The 18,902-nt window shown below is 38.5% G+C and overlaps 1 protein-coding gene across 5 annotated transcripts in view; it reads right to left on the minus strand.

Annotated features, from left to right (window-relative positions):
- POLA1 (DNA polymerase alpha 1, catalytic subunit) overlaps positions 1 to 18,902 on the minus strand; it is a 350,282-nt gene that overhangs the window by 59,841 nt on the left and 271,539 nt on the right. For all 5 annotated transcript variants that reach the window (XM_045006207.1, XM_045006127.1, XM_045006369.1 and 2 more), the window contains exon 36: positions 6,091 to 6,187. In XM_045006207.1, the coding sequence (XP_044862142.1) occupies positions 6,091 to 6,187 (97 nt within the window). The remainder of the gene's footprint in view (positions 1 to 6,090; positions 6,188 to 18,902) is intronic.

An 18,902-nucleotide genomic window follows, 5' to 3' on the forward strand; every position in this document is an offset into this window, starting at 1 on the left:
CATCTGAAATCTAAACCCCAGCATTACACTGTCTCCTTTTGCCATCTAGGCATGCATATACTGAGGTTTATACAGAGTTAAACTGTTTCCGTTTGCATTGTTACATTTCCAGACTCCACAAAAATTAGCTAAAAAAAAACCCACCAGAAAATTGGGATCTGAAACCTAGACAAACTTTGAAGTCTGGTTCAATAACCTTGACAGTTCCCTATTGAAAAAGCAGTAGCACCTCAGATACTTTCTTTTCACTACAGAAAGTGTTCTCTTCTCTTCTGTGATAAGAGATCTAAACTAAAAGCTACTTTGTATTTTAACTCAACTTATAAACAAAACTGACAGTGTTCAGATAAATTAAAGCAGAATGACATGGGTCTTCATGGAAAAAAGTGTCTCAGTGCTGAGGTATACATAAAAAATAGATTGAAACAATGGGGTGGGGCAGTGGAGATTTCAAAAGAGTTTTTAGTTTAATGACAGACAAAATGGCAACTGTACCATTTATAAAGGGTGATTGATAGATTTCTGTAACCTGCTAAATATCATTAAATATTTTCAATAAGATGACCGCAACATTTTGAATTTTCTCCCCACTTTCTAGTTTACGTATTTTTTGTTTGATTTTTGCTTATATGTAAAATAGTCATTAACGTAGCATAATTATGTAAGTACAATAAGTTGCAAAGTAGTGTCAAAATATTTACTTGAAAAAGTCAACTATTATAATTCATGCTGAGTCAGGAGTAAATTAAACTACAATCTCTCTTCCCCTTCCCCCCAAAATTAGTGTAAGGATAAATATCCATCTTTAATCAACCCTGTTTTACTAATGAGGAAGGACTGACCATGGTTAAAGCACAGGACAGGGATTCAGAAGCTCTCCATTCTACTCTTGGCTCTACCATAGCCTTCCTGTGTGACCCTAGGAATAACTAATTTTTATGCACCTCAGTTTCCATAGCTGTAAATTGGACTCACATAACTTCAGAAAAGTATTATAAACTATAATTCATTAATGTCTGCAAAGCATTGAGCTTAGATGAAAAGGGATATAGAAATGTCACATATATTGGGCTTTTTTAAGTGTTACTTGGGGAGGTGCTTTTCATAAAGGGGGAAAAAAACAAACATGATGCAATATTAAGGCAATGTGTGTCAGAATAAGAAGAATTCACTCATAACCAAACGCCCATAAATTGAGCTCAATCACATTCTTAACACTATCTGTACCACTATTTGTATTTAATAAAAGACAAAAAAAAAGTGTAAATGAATTGATATTATTCTGTAAAGTCTCCATGACTTTGTGAAGATCACATGCTTGCATTTTAGACAACTTTTAAAACCCAAGTTATTTGGGAAAGGTCTAGGAAATAGCTAAACTCTGTTAATTGCCTGAATATTGTAAAGGATTTAAAATGATTTAGTTATTAAGTATTGTAATTATTTATAATAATTAAGTATTGTAAAAACTAGTTCACTTTCCTCTATAGCCTTTCCATATATATTGTTGGAAATGTAAATGGGAAAAAAAGCTACAAAAACAATCTGACTTCATGCCTGAACCTCAATCTTCTAGTTCTATGTCTTCACTATTTTGTGGGTTTCACATTTCCTCTCCAAAAGTAACTGTAATTCAAGGATGGTCATCGGGAAGATGCTGGAGCCAAACTGCTAAAACCAAACACATTTAAAAGCTGTCGTCTTTGAAGTGGAAAAAGTTGTTTCAAATCTTCAGTTGGGAGCAATGAATTGACATTGTTGAATCTGCTGCTGACTCTCAGATTTAGAAATTGCTAAGTTTAAAAATCATTTATTGAAGAAAATGATGGAAAATAATCCACTCAAGACTTCTTAAAATCCTGTGCAGAACAACACTTGGTCACCTTTAAGAACTGAAGACAATTACTAGTGCCTAAAGGTGTGACACTAACTGCAACTTAGTGTCCACTGAAACAGGTGTAGAACTCAGATAATTATCTATGGAACCTCACTGTATTGTGAAATCGCCTTTTTTGTCTATCATTGTTATCAGATGGGAACACTACTAACTCTGACTTTTTTAAACGAATGGCTTTCTGTGCTATTTCCCCCTTCTTCACTCCCCTTAAAAAAATAATATTCATACGTCTAATTCCATCTCCTTCCCTGCTCACTGCTGTGAGCCATTTGTTACAGTCTTCATCTTTGCAGGCAGAAAAGATATGGAAAATAACTCCAGTGTTGACTGAAGGGCCACATACTTCATTGCACAGTGATTCATTTATTGTCTCCATCTCAGTCTCTCTCTCCTCTCCATCAGAAACATCAACTTCCACATCTCACGTATGAGCAAAAATATCTTCTTGCTTAAGTGCCCTTCCAATCTAGTTGCAGTATCCTGTCTCCCTCTCAAACAGCCACCACCAGCCAACACGCCGATACTAAGGCCCCACCCCATTAAGTAGCTCTGCCAACATCTCCATTATATAGGGTCTACTTTCAAAGCTTTATAATAACTCATCCATAAAAAAAATTCACTTCATACTGATACTTGGCACACCAAGTTATGAACACACTGGGGAAAAACAATGTTTAAATTATAGGATGCAAACAAATATTCAGAGCTGAATTTTGTGTTTTTATGTGTAAGTCACACAGCCTAAAACAGTTTCATTTTTCTCAATTCAATTTTGCAGTTTATTCATCCAGAAAGTAAACTAGGCACTTTTGGTATTTGTATGAAGGGGTGGAGGTAGGGGACGTACACGGCTGTGATAACCGTGTAAAAGCATTTTCTGAGCATGCACAGGCTTTTATGGAGCCACAGCACATAAGTACCTAACCTGAAGAATTAGATTGTGGTTCCAAATACTAGCATACGTTTTGGAGGTGCAGTGCTTCCTAAACTCCAGCAATGTTTCAATTACTAATGATTTCAAAGTATCCTCCCTTCCTCACTGTTTTCTGTTCTGTAAACTGACTGAAAGGTTCAGTTTAATGGATTCCAGTGCCAAGGAGCTCCACAGCTGAGAACATTCTATATCACAGAATATATCTAGGCACCTATATGGCCTCCATCACTGTGGTATATGAGAGCCTAAAAAGAACATGAATAAATTGATCCTCAACACCCCTTCGCAACAGGGGAAGTATTATTACCCTCATTTTACTGACGAAGAATGGAGATAGATAAATCGTCAGACTGTGATCCTGTTACACTGAATAGTACCTTACACAATGAACAGTCTTACCGGAGTTAATGGAACTACTTGATGAGTAATATACTACTCAATGTGAGTAACAGGACTGAATCTGGTCCTAAGTAACTTGCCTAAAGTCACGCAGGAAGTCTATGGCAGATGAGGGAACTGAAGCAGCTATGTTTCAGCCACAGTGGCATCACCCAGCGTTACTTGGGCTTTATACCTCTTGATTTTTTAAAAAAAGTCAGCAAGAAAACAACTATAGTGAAATCTTATCTATATGCATAATGTATGAGATTTCTATGGAATGGCCATATAGAATCTTCAATAAGTTCCACTAGAGTCACTTCTGATTTTCTGATGTGGCCATGAAAAGAAGTGTGTGTTTTTGGGGTGCAGTTCTCACACAATAAGCACAGTTATTGTCTGGTTAGTCAGTGTTCTGTATTGCTTATATCTCCATCTATGTAAATGACTGACAGACTACCCTCTCCATCCATGCCTTCAGAATGTGCAGCTCGTGAAATTGTGTTGTCTCATCAGATCCAGACTGAAGCATTGCAGAGCCTGTCTTGTAAGTGTAAGAAAATGAGCCTTGCTGCTCACATTTTGAGTTGATGAATAGAACATTTCTCCTCCTCTGCCCCAATTTTTAAAGGAAGGGAATTAACAAGAAAACATGACAGTTCCCGAACTGTTACTATCATCTGTGATCAACAGGAGGGCAAAGGTCAGATTTCTTGTTGAACTGTCATTACATAAGCAATAGGCCCTAACTTAGGAAGTCAGCAGCAGGAATTTCTGGGAGCCTTTAGAATCTGGTTTCCTTTCAGAGAGCAGAAAAGAGTGAGAAGGTCTCATGGACTTCACTATTAACATATTAAGGTAAGATCTGCTCTGGCTGCCTGGGGTTTCTACATGAAATTTAAAGGCAATACTTTACCTATAAACCTCCCAAATGACGAAGGGCCTACCAGTCAGAAAGACTGCCTCTCTCTCTGTGCTCTACTACCACAGGTGAGAGCACCTGAGGTGCACAAGTTGGATCCACACTGGCGTAAGTGAGAAAGGGCTTCTGACAGGATATTCTTTGTGAGGGCTTCAGGGCTTTGGACTTCACTCCCCCATCTATGGTCTAAGGCAGCTTTAATTGGATGGACCTTCGTGGCACATTGCAAAGCTTGTCTTTTTTTGCCAGACATTTGAAAATGGAGGAAAGGGAGAATTGTAGAATGGGGAGTTGTTGGATGGGAATTTTGATTTTTTAAGTTGCCTGGCTAACTGATGGTGGGCGTTATTACATTTTATGACTGCATAGAGGGTATTTTTGTGATAAATTTTTAAATTAAGACAAGAATGTATGCATAGGTGCCCTTTTTAGCATGTACATATATAAAGTAAATAAATACAGATGTGTGCCCATAGTGTTTCAGGCTTGTAAACATGCTTTCAAACAAACATTCCCACATCAAAATAGGTGTAGTAGTTGCAGAATTTATACTTCCTGTCCAGTTTGAGACACTTATCCTGGGTCAGAAAAGTCTTGTCCATTTTTATGCTAAATATTGTTCCTTTACATTCTAGCTTCTGGGATGGTTCCTAGGAACACTCTTCATATCTCATGATCTAACTGTACAACCCTAGGAAGGACCCTACTTTGGGAATGGTTTCCCTGGCCGATGGGTCCTCTTATTTAACTAAGGAGGGTTACTGACAGAACGAACATTACCTTAGTAAAAAGTTTGTGATGCTGTGGTTAGACTAAAACATCAGACTAATTAGTAAATGCCTGGCCTCCTTTGGATCTCAGTAGCAAATGAACTATCTCAAGTTGAAAGCTTGTATGTATCACTGATTTTCAGTATTCCATTCTGGAAGCTCAAACTGCAGAAATGAATTCTCCTTCTTAGGGGGTATCAAAAAGAGGCACCTAAATACTCTAGAAAAGAGGATGTTGCCATACCAAGACAGAGCCCACACTCCTGCCTATTGAGCATGTGCAAACTAAGAGGTTCCAGCTATACTTCCTGGATCGTATACTGTGCTTATAACCACAATACTGGTGCATTTATTTGTTCTACTGTATCCTTGTTCATCTCCTGGTCTTCTATCCTAATTGGGATGTGGGAAAGGAGATTATTCTGCAGTGGAGGTTTCTGTCAGGCTACTACTAGAGCTGACTCATCTTTTCTCCATAGGAGCCACTATGGACTTCCTGTAGGAGTTTCAACGGGAATAGGAACGTGTATTTTTGGATCAACAATGCACCAAACGTGGGGACCAAAATTTAGTTTTTTCAGTCTTGTATATAAGTCCGCCACCAACTTGGAAATCACCTTTCTCTGTGAAAATTGTGCATCTATTATAGTTAACTAACATTATAATAACTGAAAGAAGTAAGCACAAATATCTTTAAGTTTGCTTAATTTGTATATTTAACTGTGCTTTACATATAGTTAGTTTCATGGCTTGTCTTAGTCAGTCAATTTTTCTGCTGATGAAATATATTAGCATGGGAATATAACCTTTAAAAAGGGAAATTAAAAATATTCTGGACATACAATATCAAAGAAATTGCAGTTCTTTTAAATTAGTTAATTTAGTCAAGTTGACAATGTCCCTTCCAACCTCATAACAAAGAGCATTTTCATCATTAGAGCATTTGAAAAAAGCCCCACATTCCTCTTCCCAAAGCACTATTACTTCAGAAGAATAGGAGACACATGCAGGGGATTCTTAAGCCACTGATTCCTATGCAACCTCTTCTTCATGCAGGGGATTCCTAAATTCATTTGGTCTCCTACTTCCTGCGTGATGTAGGTTTGAACAGCACAACAGAGTAGGTTTGGCTTTTATGATGCAAATTTCCACTTTAAATTCAAGAAGTAATTACAGTATTTTAACATACCTTTCTCTTGATCAGTAATAACTTTCTCCATTGCATAGTCCACATCAAAAATGTACCGGTAAAAGCACAGCTGGGTGTACAGGGCCTTGTCGGAATACTGTAATGTAAAAGAACATAAATGAAAACCACTATTTCAAGAAAAGCTCACACGTAAAAGGATATGTTCTCTTGTATCTGCATCAATATACAACTACAGAAAAAGTGATCCTGTTAGTGGTTTCCTAGCATATTATATGTTCTGTTAATGTCAGATGACTATTTATTAAAAGCTGCAAATTCATTATTTGCACTTTAAGAAAACTTGCTTTATAAAAATTCATATGCACTTGTATTCCTAACTTACACTGTAAATGGGAAGACTGCCACCACTGAATTTTATCTAAAATCCAATCTACACTAGCCCATAGTCAAATCATTCTTTTAAAGGTTTTATTATGGATAATCATATTACATGTATCAATTTTCACAGATTCATTAGAACTACTATACTAGCATGCTGGGAGCTAGGTCAAATGTAATGTATGGAATTTGGAATTATGGGATAAGGGATAACCTCATGATTCCTGACAGTCTATAGCACTATGCAATGGGATGGATCTCAAAATATTTATCTATATATCTGTATCTATATATAATTATGATTACATGTGTTTGTATCATACTTGACATACACACCTATGGTTGCTTAAATTTTAATCATTCCATTCAAATGAGCACAGGTGCATGCATCTTTACTGTGTATGCCGTCATCTTGATATATGCACCTGTGTAGGCTACTGTGTGTAAGTAATCACACATTTCATTCAAATATCTGCAGGTGCCTATGTGTGGAGTATCACATTCAATTAAATACTTTGAATGTCACTCATATCAAGACTCTCTGCTAACTTTCTCGTTTGAAAGTAGACAATTTGTGAGCATTTACATTGTTGTTACCACTGTGTGTGTTGTAAAACTGCCTGGAAGGACTTAAGATGATTCTGCCTTGCCCACACTACCATTAAATAACTTCAAGTTAAGTCTATTGTATTCTTGCTCAACAGAACCACGTTCTAGCAGGGTTCAAATACTGGTATACAACTGTTTTCAGAACATGTACAGTAGGCAGATCCCAATGAACAATGCAGTAACCTGAAGTACAGCATATGTAAAAGTAGGCTGTAGTGATATGTTTAGCATGTAAGTACATATGTACAAATTATTCACCTCTCAAAGACTCTCTTGGAAACTAGAGCTACAAAACCAAAACATATATTTGGTTTGTAGAGTGTTAAAATGTAAATCGGCATATCCCAAAGACCCATATTGATAAAGTGGTGGAAAAATATGGGCAAATTAGTTATGCTTATCAGAATCCTGTTTCAACTTATCTCTTCACCTTCCTAACAACCAAACTGAAAGTTCTGTTATTAAATTCAGCTAATTTTAAACTTCTCACAACATTACATAAAATATCTATAAATATTAAGTAACTTATGATGATACATTCAATGACTAAGGCTATTATTTATTTATAATACTATATTTTTCCTCCTTCATGTGAACCGATTTAAAAAAAATAGACACATAGAAGCTTATTTTATTCCTTATTAGCTCTTCTACGATATGCATCATCATTATACTATTATATACCAGTTATTTTTAGTAAATCCTGATTACTGCTTCCTGAAGAAGAAAAAAGGAGGACGACAGCGATTAAGTTATTTGTTTAGTTTTTTAGATTCAGCAGTAATTGCTGGTACACATCTCCCTGACTGCACACATGCAGCAGGTTGAATAGAACACTGAAATTACCTCCTTCATAATAGTTTGTTTTGATAATGTATTGTGTGTCGAGATGATGAGAAACAGTTGCTGTCAATTTGATTAGCCATTATATTTTTATGTTAATTGCCATTATTGGGTCCATTCTGTTTAGTGTCACCATAGAAGCCATACAATGTTAGCATAAATAACAAATTGGAGTAAATTAGGAAGATATATTTTTGCCAATTCATTTTAATTGCCCCTCAGTCCTTCCGTTGGTTAACGCAGCTGTTGACCCATAATAAGCGCTAGGTCAATATAGCTGCTTGTCAATTCAGAAATGCAAAGTGCTGTGTTGCTGGTAATGGATATACAACAACCTTTGCCAGCCAAATGAAGCAAACGAATGACAACCCACATGAAGGAATAAAGCATCAACTACGGAGTTTAGTGACCTGATATTAGCAGACAGGCTAATTGAAAGTCACTGCCTAAATGGATAAGGAAAATACAAAAAATAGCATATAAACTATATATGTATTTTTAAATATACTACCATCTCCTGCACTTTTGCTTCCTGCCACATTTTGCAATTAGTAAACTGGTGGAAAACAAAGGGCTCTAAGATTTTCAAAGTCAAATATAATCAGGTGGGATTAAGGAATACATATGAAACCAAGAAAGCTGTACCTTACATTGAAATTAATTACAGGAACACCACCTATTATTTTCTTGATTTTGATTTATTAATTTGTGATCACTTGCAGTTTTTTTTTAATTTTCAAAATCTTCTCTTTTTGCTTTGATAGTGAATTTTTGTAATAAAAAGCTTGATACTCTTTAATTTGTTGTAAGATCTTTATTTTCACTTACATGTTCATTTGGATCATACGAGATTGGATGGAAAATACAAGATGATATTTTAACATATCTATCGCCCTCTATTTTACATATTGTTTTATAATGTTTGACTTCTTCCTCTTCCCTCGAAAATTACACCCAAGAAGGTGCCTCTGCTTCTTTGACAGTCTACCTATATGGAGACAACATTGTGTACCAAAGCAACCAAATGTGATTTTTTTTTTGTTTTCAAGTACAGCAATGAATGGAAACAGGGCCTGAGTGCACATAGCCCAAATTCCAGTTAGTTATTCACTCCTGCAAAGCAATCTTGGAACAGAAAAACACAAACAAATGGAAATCAAGAAATGAAAAAAGCATCATGTTTGGTGAGCAAACTTTCATTAATGTACTTTTAAAAATTATTCTCTCTCTTGCTTCAGCAGGCCAATTTCAAATCTTCCTCTGTTCCTCCAGCAAGAAATTAGTCCTTATAAAAGGTGTGACCGGGAATTGAAGACTTATCAACAGAACAGGCAAAATCTGAAAAGTCACAAAGCTAATTTTCCCACGCCACTCCGTCAGTGTGTCCACATACAGATAACAAGTTGTTCAATTAAGGCTTGATACAAAGTCCACTGAAGTCAATGGAAAAAAAATTCACAAGGATTTCAGTGGGCTTTGGATCAGGCCACAAAGAAAGATGGACAAATATATTTAAGGAAAAAAAATAACACTGAATGTGACAGCATAGGACTGAGAGCCAGGGATTCCCAAATTCTTATCTTGGTTCTACTGTTGATTCATCGTGAAATCTTGGGTAAGACTCTTACCTTCCGTATATCTCAGTTTTGCCATCAGAGACAGGATTAATATGCTCATAATGGCAAGGTAGCATAGGGAATCAGTGGTAACAGGGAGATGAAGGTAAAAAAAAAAAAAGGTTCAAGAGTAGAAAAAATGTGAAGGAAGCTCACAACTGAAAAAAAAGTGTTGTAGGCTGAACTGTTGGCTCTAGTCAACTTGTGTTTATTTCACTTAAGTACAGTACTCTGATATTAAATTAAATGGATTTGCCTTATGTTTTTATATAGCATGCAAATCCAGTATAAAAGTGGTTAGAAAGACTAGCCACAACTGGAGCTTTCTGACTAACTGAAGTCTAATGTCCTGTAAATGGACATGTTTACATTTATTTATTTATTTGGTGTACACTCCACTTCATAACCAGAGTAAGATGTGGTGTGCAATGCATTTCTGGGCGACTGTTATATTTCTCAGGTGGATGAAGTCTCCTAAGCTGTGGCAACCCAAAGCCTACTACAATTGCCTAGAAATGTTCCATAGCCCTCACCTTACGAATGACCATTTTCCACATATTTTCTGCATCCTCACTTCCACCATTTCTACCCTTCTTTCTGCACTTAACTTAGGTCACTCACTCCTTGCCTTTCCAAGCCTCCATTTTAGTTCCTCACCCCATGTATTTCTCTCTATTTTATGCTCACTCTTTTTCTGTTCCCCTACTATTTCTATGAGCCATAAGACAACAGAAAGGGAAATACACATACACACACACACGTTTGCCAACTCCATTGCACCGCTTTGCAAAAGAAATAATTTCTACAGGCTACAGAAATAATGTATTTGTATTACTTCAATTAGTTCTAATATAAAACAGTGGCACCACTTCATTAATCAGCCACTTGAAAGGGTTACTTTTGTAAGAAATCTTTTTGGTAATTTGATTAGAATGAATGGTGGCTCACATTATTATCTGATTCAATATGTCCATAAAGCAGACAATTTAGTACAAGTTCTTAACAAAAAAATTAAGTTCTTGTCAGAGAATCACATCTCACTTAAAGAGACATTTTCATAGTTTACAGGCCTACATATAACTGCGTTAGTATAGCAGGAAGTACTTCAGTGTTTTGAGAGGCGTTTCTCTCCAATCCCCCCTTCCCCCCCCCCGGAAAGATGCAGTAATTAAAACCTAATTATTATCTTCATTTTAAACAAAACCTAAAGTGAATACCAATTAATAACAACATACTAATGAGCATCTGCTGTGATGAAATTGAATATGAATGTGCTGCAAATTTCGGGTAATTTATTTTTTCGGGGAAGTGCCACTGGTCTCATTCTGCTGCTAGAAGATTATATAGGATGTACACCATTTTCCATCATGTCACTTTACACATGGCAATTTCTATCTTAGGAAACAGGGCACAGCTCAACACTGCAGATGTCTATAAATATGAATACTGTCTATGAAGGCTTCTTTGGAATAAAGGGAAGCGTAGGACTATACCTTGCATACATCATACTTTCTTATGTAAAAATAAGATTTTTTGTTGTTGCTTTTAGCAAGTTAATGCAGCCTCTCTCTTTATCTATCACCATCAAAATCTGAAGCTATAGTCTCCTCTGCACCAACTATGGCTATAAGTAGGCAACAACACATTATACACACACATATACAACTTTACACTAAAGCTAACTTGTACTAAATGTTTCTATTGTTAATAATTTAAAAAATTGTTACAAATACTGTCAAACAATATGTTATAAAGGTACTGGTCACAGTTCCATAGTTAAATTTGAGTTGAGTTCTGCACATAAAGCAAGGATTGAACCTCCATTGTACATGAAGATAACAACATACCTTCCCCAAAATCACAGCTCTTCGAGTACAGAATTAATTTTCTGAGAATTTACATGTAAATCCCTTAATTAGCATACACATTAAAATTAATTAAAAATGCACAGGTCAACAGCTCAGGTCACTTAATTGCGGCTGCTGTGACATCACAGGCAATTCAACCAATTGCCTTTCCTCAACAGTTAATTTGCATTCTGTTATTGGATGTAATGAGTCATTTGTATGAGAAAGATTAATGTGTCAAGAATCCTCAACAGAAATGACTTGGCCTCAACTCTCATTGTTCCCTCAAGGTCCCAGGGCCACATGACAGTCAAGCATCAATGCTTGAAAGGTTCCCCTATCACTGCTGCCTTAGTTCCACTAACTTAGGCAACATTGCCTGGATAACAGAGGTAGGAGTGCAGGGGGAGCCTTTAAAGTACATAGACACAGGGATTGGGATCCCCCTCTTCCCTGCAAATCTCTCATTTACATAGTGCCAAACTCCTTAACACAGCCACCTTCTCAAAATATAGCTCTTCCGACCCATCCCCATCCCTGCTTCCAAGCATTGAAAAGGCTGGAACTGTTTTTTATCTTAGGGAAGAAAAGAATGAGAGACAGCATGATAAAAGGTATACAAAACAATAAGCATTATAGAAAAGGTAGATCAGGAACTTCTATTCATCTTCTTGCAAATCAAGAACAAAAGGGGCATTCAATTAAATAGAGAGGTGGCAATTTTTAAACCAATTAAAAAGAAATTATTTTACACAATTACCTTGTGGAACTCATTGCCACAAGATATTATTAAGCCAAAGAATTTAGCAGGATTAAAAAAAGATAGGAAATTCATATAAATAATAAGAGTTGTTATGGAAGCAGTGCTCACAATTCCATATTTAAGGCTGAGCTGAGTTTTGCACTCAGAACTTGGAGTCAACCACTTTGTTGTGTATTAAGGATAAAGCATATCCTCCCTAGCATTACAGAACTTACTCTTTACTCAAAGAATGAATTATCTGAGAACTTACAAGTGAATATGACAGTTTATGAGTTAAAATTAATTAAAAATGTATCCTTTTAAAAATAGAGTTGAGAGTTAGGAACGAAAAAGGATAGCTTATCAATGTAGCAAGCAACTGTATGAATTCAAAGACGGAAGCATGTCCTCTGGAATGGTGGCCAAAGCATGAAGGGGCATACAAATGTTTAGCATATCTGGCATGTAAATACCTTGTAACGCTGGCTACAACAGTGCCATGCCTTACATTTGTAAGTTACGCTTTCACGATAAAGAGATTTCACTACAGTACTTGTATGAGGTGAATTGAAAAATACTATTTCTTTTTTTTTTTATAGTGCAAATATTTGTAATCAAAATAATAATATAAAGTGAGCACTGTACACTTTGTATTCTGTGTTGTAATTTAAATCAATATATTTGAAAACATAGAAAAACATCCAAAATCTTTATAACAACTTTCCTCTGGTATTCTATTATTGTTTAACAGTGTGATTAAAACTGCGATTAATTGTGATTAATTTTTTTAATCGAGTTAATTTTTTTTTAGCTAACTGCTTGAGTTAACTGTGATTAGTTGACAAACCTAATATATACATATATGTCTTAAAGGATTACTGCTAATTTTTGGCCAGATTGGCAGACACCCTGGGGGTGTTTTCACCTTCCTCTGCAGCACGGGGTACAGACCACTTGCAGCTTCAAACTAATGTGAACAGTGGATTCTCTCTAACTTGAAGTCTTAAAAATCATGATTTGAGGACTTCTGTTACTCAGCCTGAGGTTATGGATATATTATAGGAGTGGGTGGGTGAGGTTCTGTGGCCAGCGATGGGCAGGAGGTTAGACTAGATGATCATGATGTTCCCTTCTGGTCTTAAAGTCTGTAAGTCTATAAATGAAAGTTTCTTCTTTGGCAGGGGCTGACAGTGTTCTTATAGAGAAAACTCCATGAAGAACAACTCTCTTTCAAAATGGCTGCTATTTCCTATTATTCTCAATGGAACTGAGATCACCACCCATTATTCCCAGTGGTAGTAAATCTGTGCTGTTCCTGAGCATGGCTCAGCTTCACTCCCATTGGGGAAAAATGGGAGGCAGTGGCAATTATGAAAGTGGGAGTCATTATTTTCCCTGAGGGCAGCCCGTGGCTTCAGTCTGATTATGAAATGTAACAGAGACAATAAAAATAAATAAATAAAAAACAACTCACACTGCATCAGATTTAGTCAACAGAGCGCACAGGAGGAGACTCAGGTGTGGTGTGCAAGAGAATTTGGATATTTGGATGATGGGAGTGAGGGTGAAACCAGGGTAGGTGCATGTACAGGGGAAAACAAATGTGCGTGAGTTCACGCACGTGTGTGCATGTACAGAGAAAGTGGAAATCATAAAGGCAGGATAAACTGGGGAGTGAGTGCATGAAAGAATACGTGGGGGTCAGAAGCTGGTGGAAACTGGCCACTACACTCTGGAGCAACACAAAGCCAGAGTGTGGTAAACGAGCTGGAAAATACCAACAAATCTGGCCCTAGAAGTTAATATTTAAAAAAAATTAAAGTTGATACCACATATTTTTGAATCACTAGACAGCTCGCACAACTTTTTGGGGTGGTCCTTATTTAGTGTTCAAGAATGTAATTTTTAATTAAACACCACCAAGGAAATTCTCAGCTAAAAGCTACATTACACTGATTTACGTACCAGTATCTCATGAGTAAAAGCATTACAGGGATGTAGAATCAAGCATTTCAAACCTAAGAAATTGAGAGTTTATCTTAAACTTGAAAGAAACACAAATTTGTTAAGGTATGAAAGTGTACAGTTAAGGAAGCCAAACAACCTTAACTCCACCTTGTAATGACAGGAGGAAGAAAAGAATATGAAAAAAAAAATCTAATGAATCTTTAATGATCAGTTGAATTTAATCTGGGACTATAAACATGATTATTCACGGATTATAACTGTATGGCTATTACACAGAATCACTAAAGGGAGAAGTTAAGGTTGTTTGGGTGCCTTAACTGTGCAATTTCATACTTTACCATGCTTGGATTTTTTAAATTTAGTCATAATTCTGAATTTCCTTAGTCTGTAACGCTTATTTCTGAGAAAATTACAAACTCTGTAAAATGTTTTTACCCTTAAATACTCATGTGCACTCACACTTAGTTCCAATTTAGTACTGGGAACAACAGTAAGGATTAAAAAATAAGTTCAGGGAAGCGGATAAGTGAACTTCTGCCACTGGTCTAATGCACTATGGCAATTCTTATATTTCTATCTAGGTAATAGATGAGAAAGGAGGATTACTTACCTGTACAGTAACCGGTGTCCTTTGAGATGTGTGGTCCTAGGGTGACCAGACAGCAAGTGTGAAAAATAAGGATGAGGTTAGGGGGTAATAGGAGTCTATATAAGAAAAAGACCCCAAAATCGGGACTGTCCCTATAAAATCGGGACATCTGGTCACCCTATGTGGTCCCTATGCGCATTCCACTTGACTTGTGCATGCACTCCAAGGGCCTGATACCAGCAGATTTTTCATTAGCAGTGTCTGGTGGTCTACACCTGCCTCCCTCATCAATTTGTGTTCTGAATTAAGGGCATAAGGGGTGGAGCAGACTGACTATGTCTCCAGTTCCTTCCTATCCTACTGGAAATCACCTTAGGAAAGGATCTGACAGAGAGTGTGTTATCCGGAGTTCTTTCAACCCAAAGCTCTTGGTAACTTTTACTCTGTGCGAGGTGGTGTCAGGAAATAAATCAGGGGAGACACGGCCGTCCGACCGATAGATGGTTGGCACAAACAGGACAACACGAGGGCTTTCACTTAAAGCTAAACTTTACTTAGTCTCAAGCACTTATGTCCGCAACAGGTTAGTAAAACACCCCCGACCCTCGATAGTACCGAAGCTGAGTGTGGCTCTTGAATGGCACAGCAGCAGCCCATCTGCTGGTGGGGAACACAAGATGCATCCAGAGGGAGAGATCAGTTCTGAAGAGTCCCCCTACCTCAAACTTTTCCCTCTTATTTTATACGTGTCCCTTAAATAAAACTTGTTAAGCAAGCAATTCCAATGGTCAAGCAAGAGGCTTCTTCTGATTATTGATTATCCAGGTGTGGGTTTTTCCCAGAGTTTGCAGCCTTGAGACCCTGTTAGACACATTCCTGAGGGCACATCCTGCTCTTCTAAGATGCATGTATCAGCAACTTCAACACAGTACTTATCAGGAAAGATGCGTGGGACAAGCTGCCCTTTCTGTGGTACCCAAAACCCTATCCCCACCTGCCTTGGTCAAGCTGAGCTTGCTACATGGCCACTTTATGGCCTGCTGACTTGGCTGCTTTTAGCAATAAGCCATAGTGGTTTCAGGCACTTTACTGGTTTGCGGACATCTCCCTGTACAAGAGGAAGGAAGGTGAGTAGTGGAACACATACAGGGTCCACACATCTCAAAGAACTTCAATTACTGTACACATAATAACCCTCTTTTCTTCTTCGAGTGATGGTCCTTGTGCATATCCTACTTGAACTGACTCACAAGTAATACTCATTGAGGAGGATGTGAGGAACCCTGATATACTACCACTTGCAGGTTGCCTGTACTGAAGGATATCTCGACTGAAGAAGCTTGTACCAGGGCGTAATGCCTAGTAAAGGTATGCACAGAGCCCCATGTGCTGCTCTACAGATTTCCAGAAGAGGAACACAGTGAAGAGAAAAAAAAAACAAACAACAACCTGTGGCGGGGCCAGAGCAGCAAAGCGGGGGTAGGGGGGAACCTGGAGCACGGCCGGAGCGGCAAAGCAGGGGGAAAAAAAACAACAAAAAACCCCCTGCCGGGCAGCCGGAGCCAGGGTGCAGGGGGACTCCCTGTGCTGCTGACGTGCAGCGGAGTGCGCACCCAGTCTAGCGGGGAGGGAGCGGGGGAGAGAGAGAGCGGGGGGCGGCCAGGGCTTCAGCGGGGCGCTTGTCCCGCGGTCCTGACCACTGTGCCGCCTGCTGGGAGGGCTCCGCTCCGCTCTAGTCGGCGGAGAGGGAAGAACAGGGCCTACCCTGCCCAGTTTGCTGCAGGGTGCTCCCCTCCTCCACACTGCCGCCCCCTACAGGGCGGCCGGAGCGGCAAACCAAAAAAACACAAAAAAAAACGGCCGTGCTGCCCTAGGATTGGGCGGAATGCCGCCCCATAGAATATGCTGCCCCAAGCACCAGCTTGCTCAGCAGGTGCCTGGAGCCGGCCCTGATGGCCGTATCTTGCCTTTGACGCCTTTGCTATTGTCTTCTGCCAAATCCTTATTTCAGCAAACGCAAGGAGTTCTGGGATACTTGGCATAAGGGAACAGGGTTCTGGTCCAGGCCAGCTTAGCCTACAGCAGAGTTACAGTATTTGTGCTTCGTGCTAGTGGTGCTTAATGCTTACTAGCGTATAGAAACGGTGCGGCTAATGCATATGAATGTATATTAGTCAACACTGGACCATCACAGTGAAGAGAAGCTATTGAGTTACCTGGGCTCTGATCGAGTGGGCTCACAGACCCTATGGATCAACTGGTGCCATCAACTCATAGCAAAGCAGGATGCAACCTGATATCCATTTAGAAAGATTTCTGTGAGGTGATTGTTTCCCCCTTCATACACTCAGCAGAGGAGACAAATAGTCTAGGAGACTTCCTGAAGGGTTTTGTCTTCTGCAGATAGAACGCCAAGGCTCAATGGACATACAGAAAATGGCACTTTCTGTCTTCTCTGGTGGTGTGAGGTTTTGGGTAGAAAACAGATAGGTCTGTGTCATGATTTCAGTGGAATTCAGAGGGAACCTTTGGAATGAATTTAGAGTATAACCTCAGGGAAACCTTATCCTTATGGAAGACCATGTAGGGAGGGACTGCCATAATAGCCCCAAGCTCAACTACTCTTGTGGTGGAGGTGAATGCACTCAGAAATGGCTACCTTCATAGATAGATGGAGAACAGAGCAAGAGGCTAAAGGTTCAAATGGAGGACTCCAAATACCAGGCTATTAGATGGAGGGATGCTAGGTTGGGGTAGGTTGTCTCACCTTTATTCTGAGTCAAAAGATTTGGAATATGTATGCACTGATGTGAAACCATCTGAAGGATGCTGGTGAACATAAAAACTGCCTCAGCCACCAGGGTGCCACTAGGATTACTAACACTGCCAAAACATAGTCCTTGCCTGAAAGATGGAAGGCAGGAGGAACAATCTGGTACAGGATATACCTTTCCTAAACTGGATAGCATTCTTAACATAGTGGTAGGCAGCAAGCTCTACTCTATCTGTTTAAATATATAACAGTAGTCTTATCTGTTAAGATTTGACTAGACTTAAGGTGCAGAAAGGATGCTACCTTATCTCTCAGTAGTTCCTCACAAAAGGGATCCCTGAAAAAGAGAGAAGAGAAGCATGTGGTGGCACAGAGTAGAAATGAATGGGATAACTTTCTGAATCATTTTTAGGGCCCTTTTGTCTGATGTCAATCCACACTGCATCACAAGGGGAAAAAAATATTTCCAAAAAGTGATCTCTAAAAGTCAATGTGAAATCATCCATATGGTGTAACTGAGGGCTCTCAAGAACTCCGTCAAGCCGGGTTCTTTCCTAAAGGTGCTTCAGATGAACCGGAAATAGAAGTTGAAGGCTTTGATCTTTGTTGCTTCTCTCTACGCTTAGCAGAAAATAATGATATTGCTATGATTGTTGGTAATGAGTGGTAGCTTTTTAATGCAGAAACTCAGAAGCAGAAATGGTATTAACTTCCTCCTAGAGGAGGCAGGCGAGAAAACAAAGCCCAGAGTGTGGTCTTCATTTGTCTTAATTTATCCAGAATGTAAATATTATTTAAATAGTGGATGTAAAATCTTAAACCAGACTGCCAGAAAAACGTCTTCAAGTAAGGATGGAATGTCCTAACTGCCAATTGCAGTAAGAGTCACTGGTGTGTCATATGCATCCCTTAAGACATATGTATATACCCTCTGACACAATGATCTTAAGAACAGAAGAATGGCCATACTGGGTTAAGCAGAATCTAAATCGTATGTGGTATCAATATCTATAACCTCAGAGACAAAGACAAAAACAGACCTGAACGGAGAGCAACTATCAACAAAGATTGTAAACATTTTGAGGAAGGCATATGGGAAAAAAATGATCAAAAAAATAGCTGATTGTGAGAGTCTGTACCCCTATGTTCACACCCTTACAAGACCATGTTGTCAGAGATATCATTTGTAAACTCATGGTTTGCCAATCATTATTCTCCTGGTAAAATGTGTGGCAACACTGTATGTAAAGATGTAAGATTCCAACGTATAATATTACCAAGACATATACCAACATGTTCTGGAGGGCAATCATAATCAAGTCTCCAGGGACAAAAGGCTAGCCAACCCCTGAGCCAGGTGTCAATGGGATCAAAGGGGCTAGCACATAATTAACTGGCCACTCTTCAGCAGGATAGAGGGCATGGACAAAAGATCTACATTTTGACAAAGAAGCAGCTTAAGGCTTCTGACCACACTGACTTTGTG

Source organism: Mauremys mutica, chromosome 1 (genome assembly GCF_020497125.1).
Source record: "Mauremys mutica isolate MM-2020 ecotype Southern chromosome 1, ASM2049712v1, whole genome shotgun sequence".
NCBI lineage: Eukaryota > Metazoa > Chordata > Testudines > Geoemydidae > Mauremys > Mauremys mutica.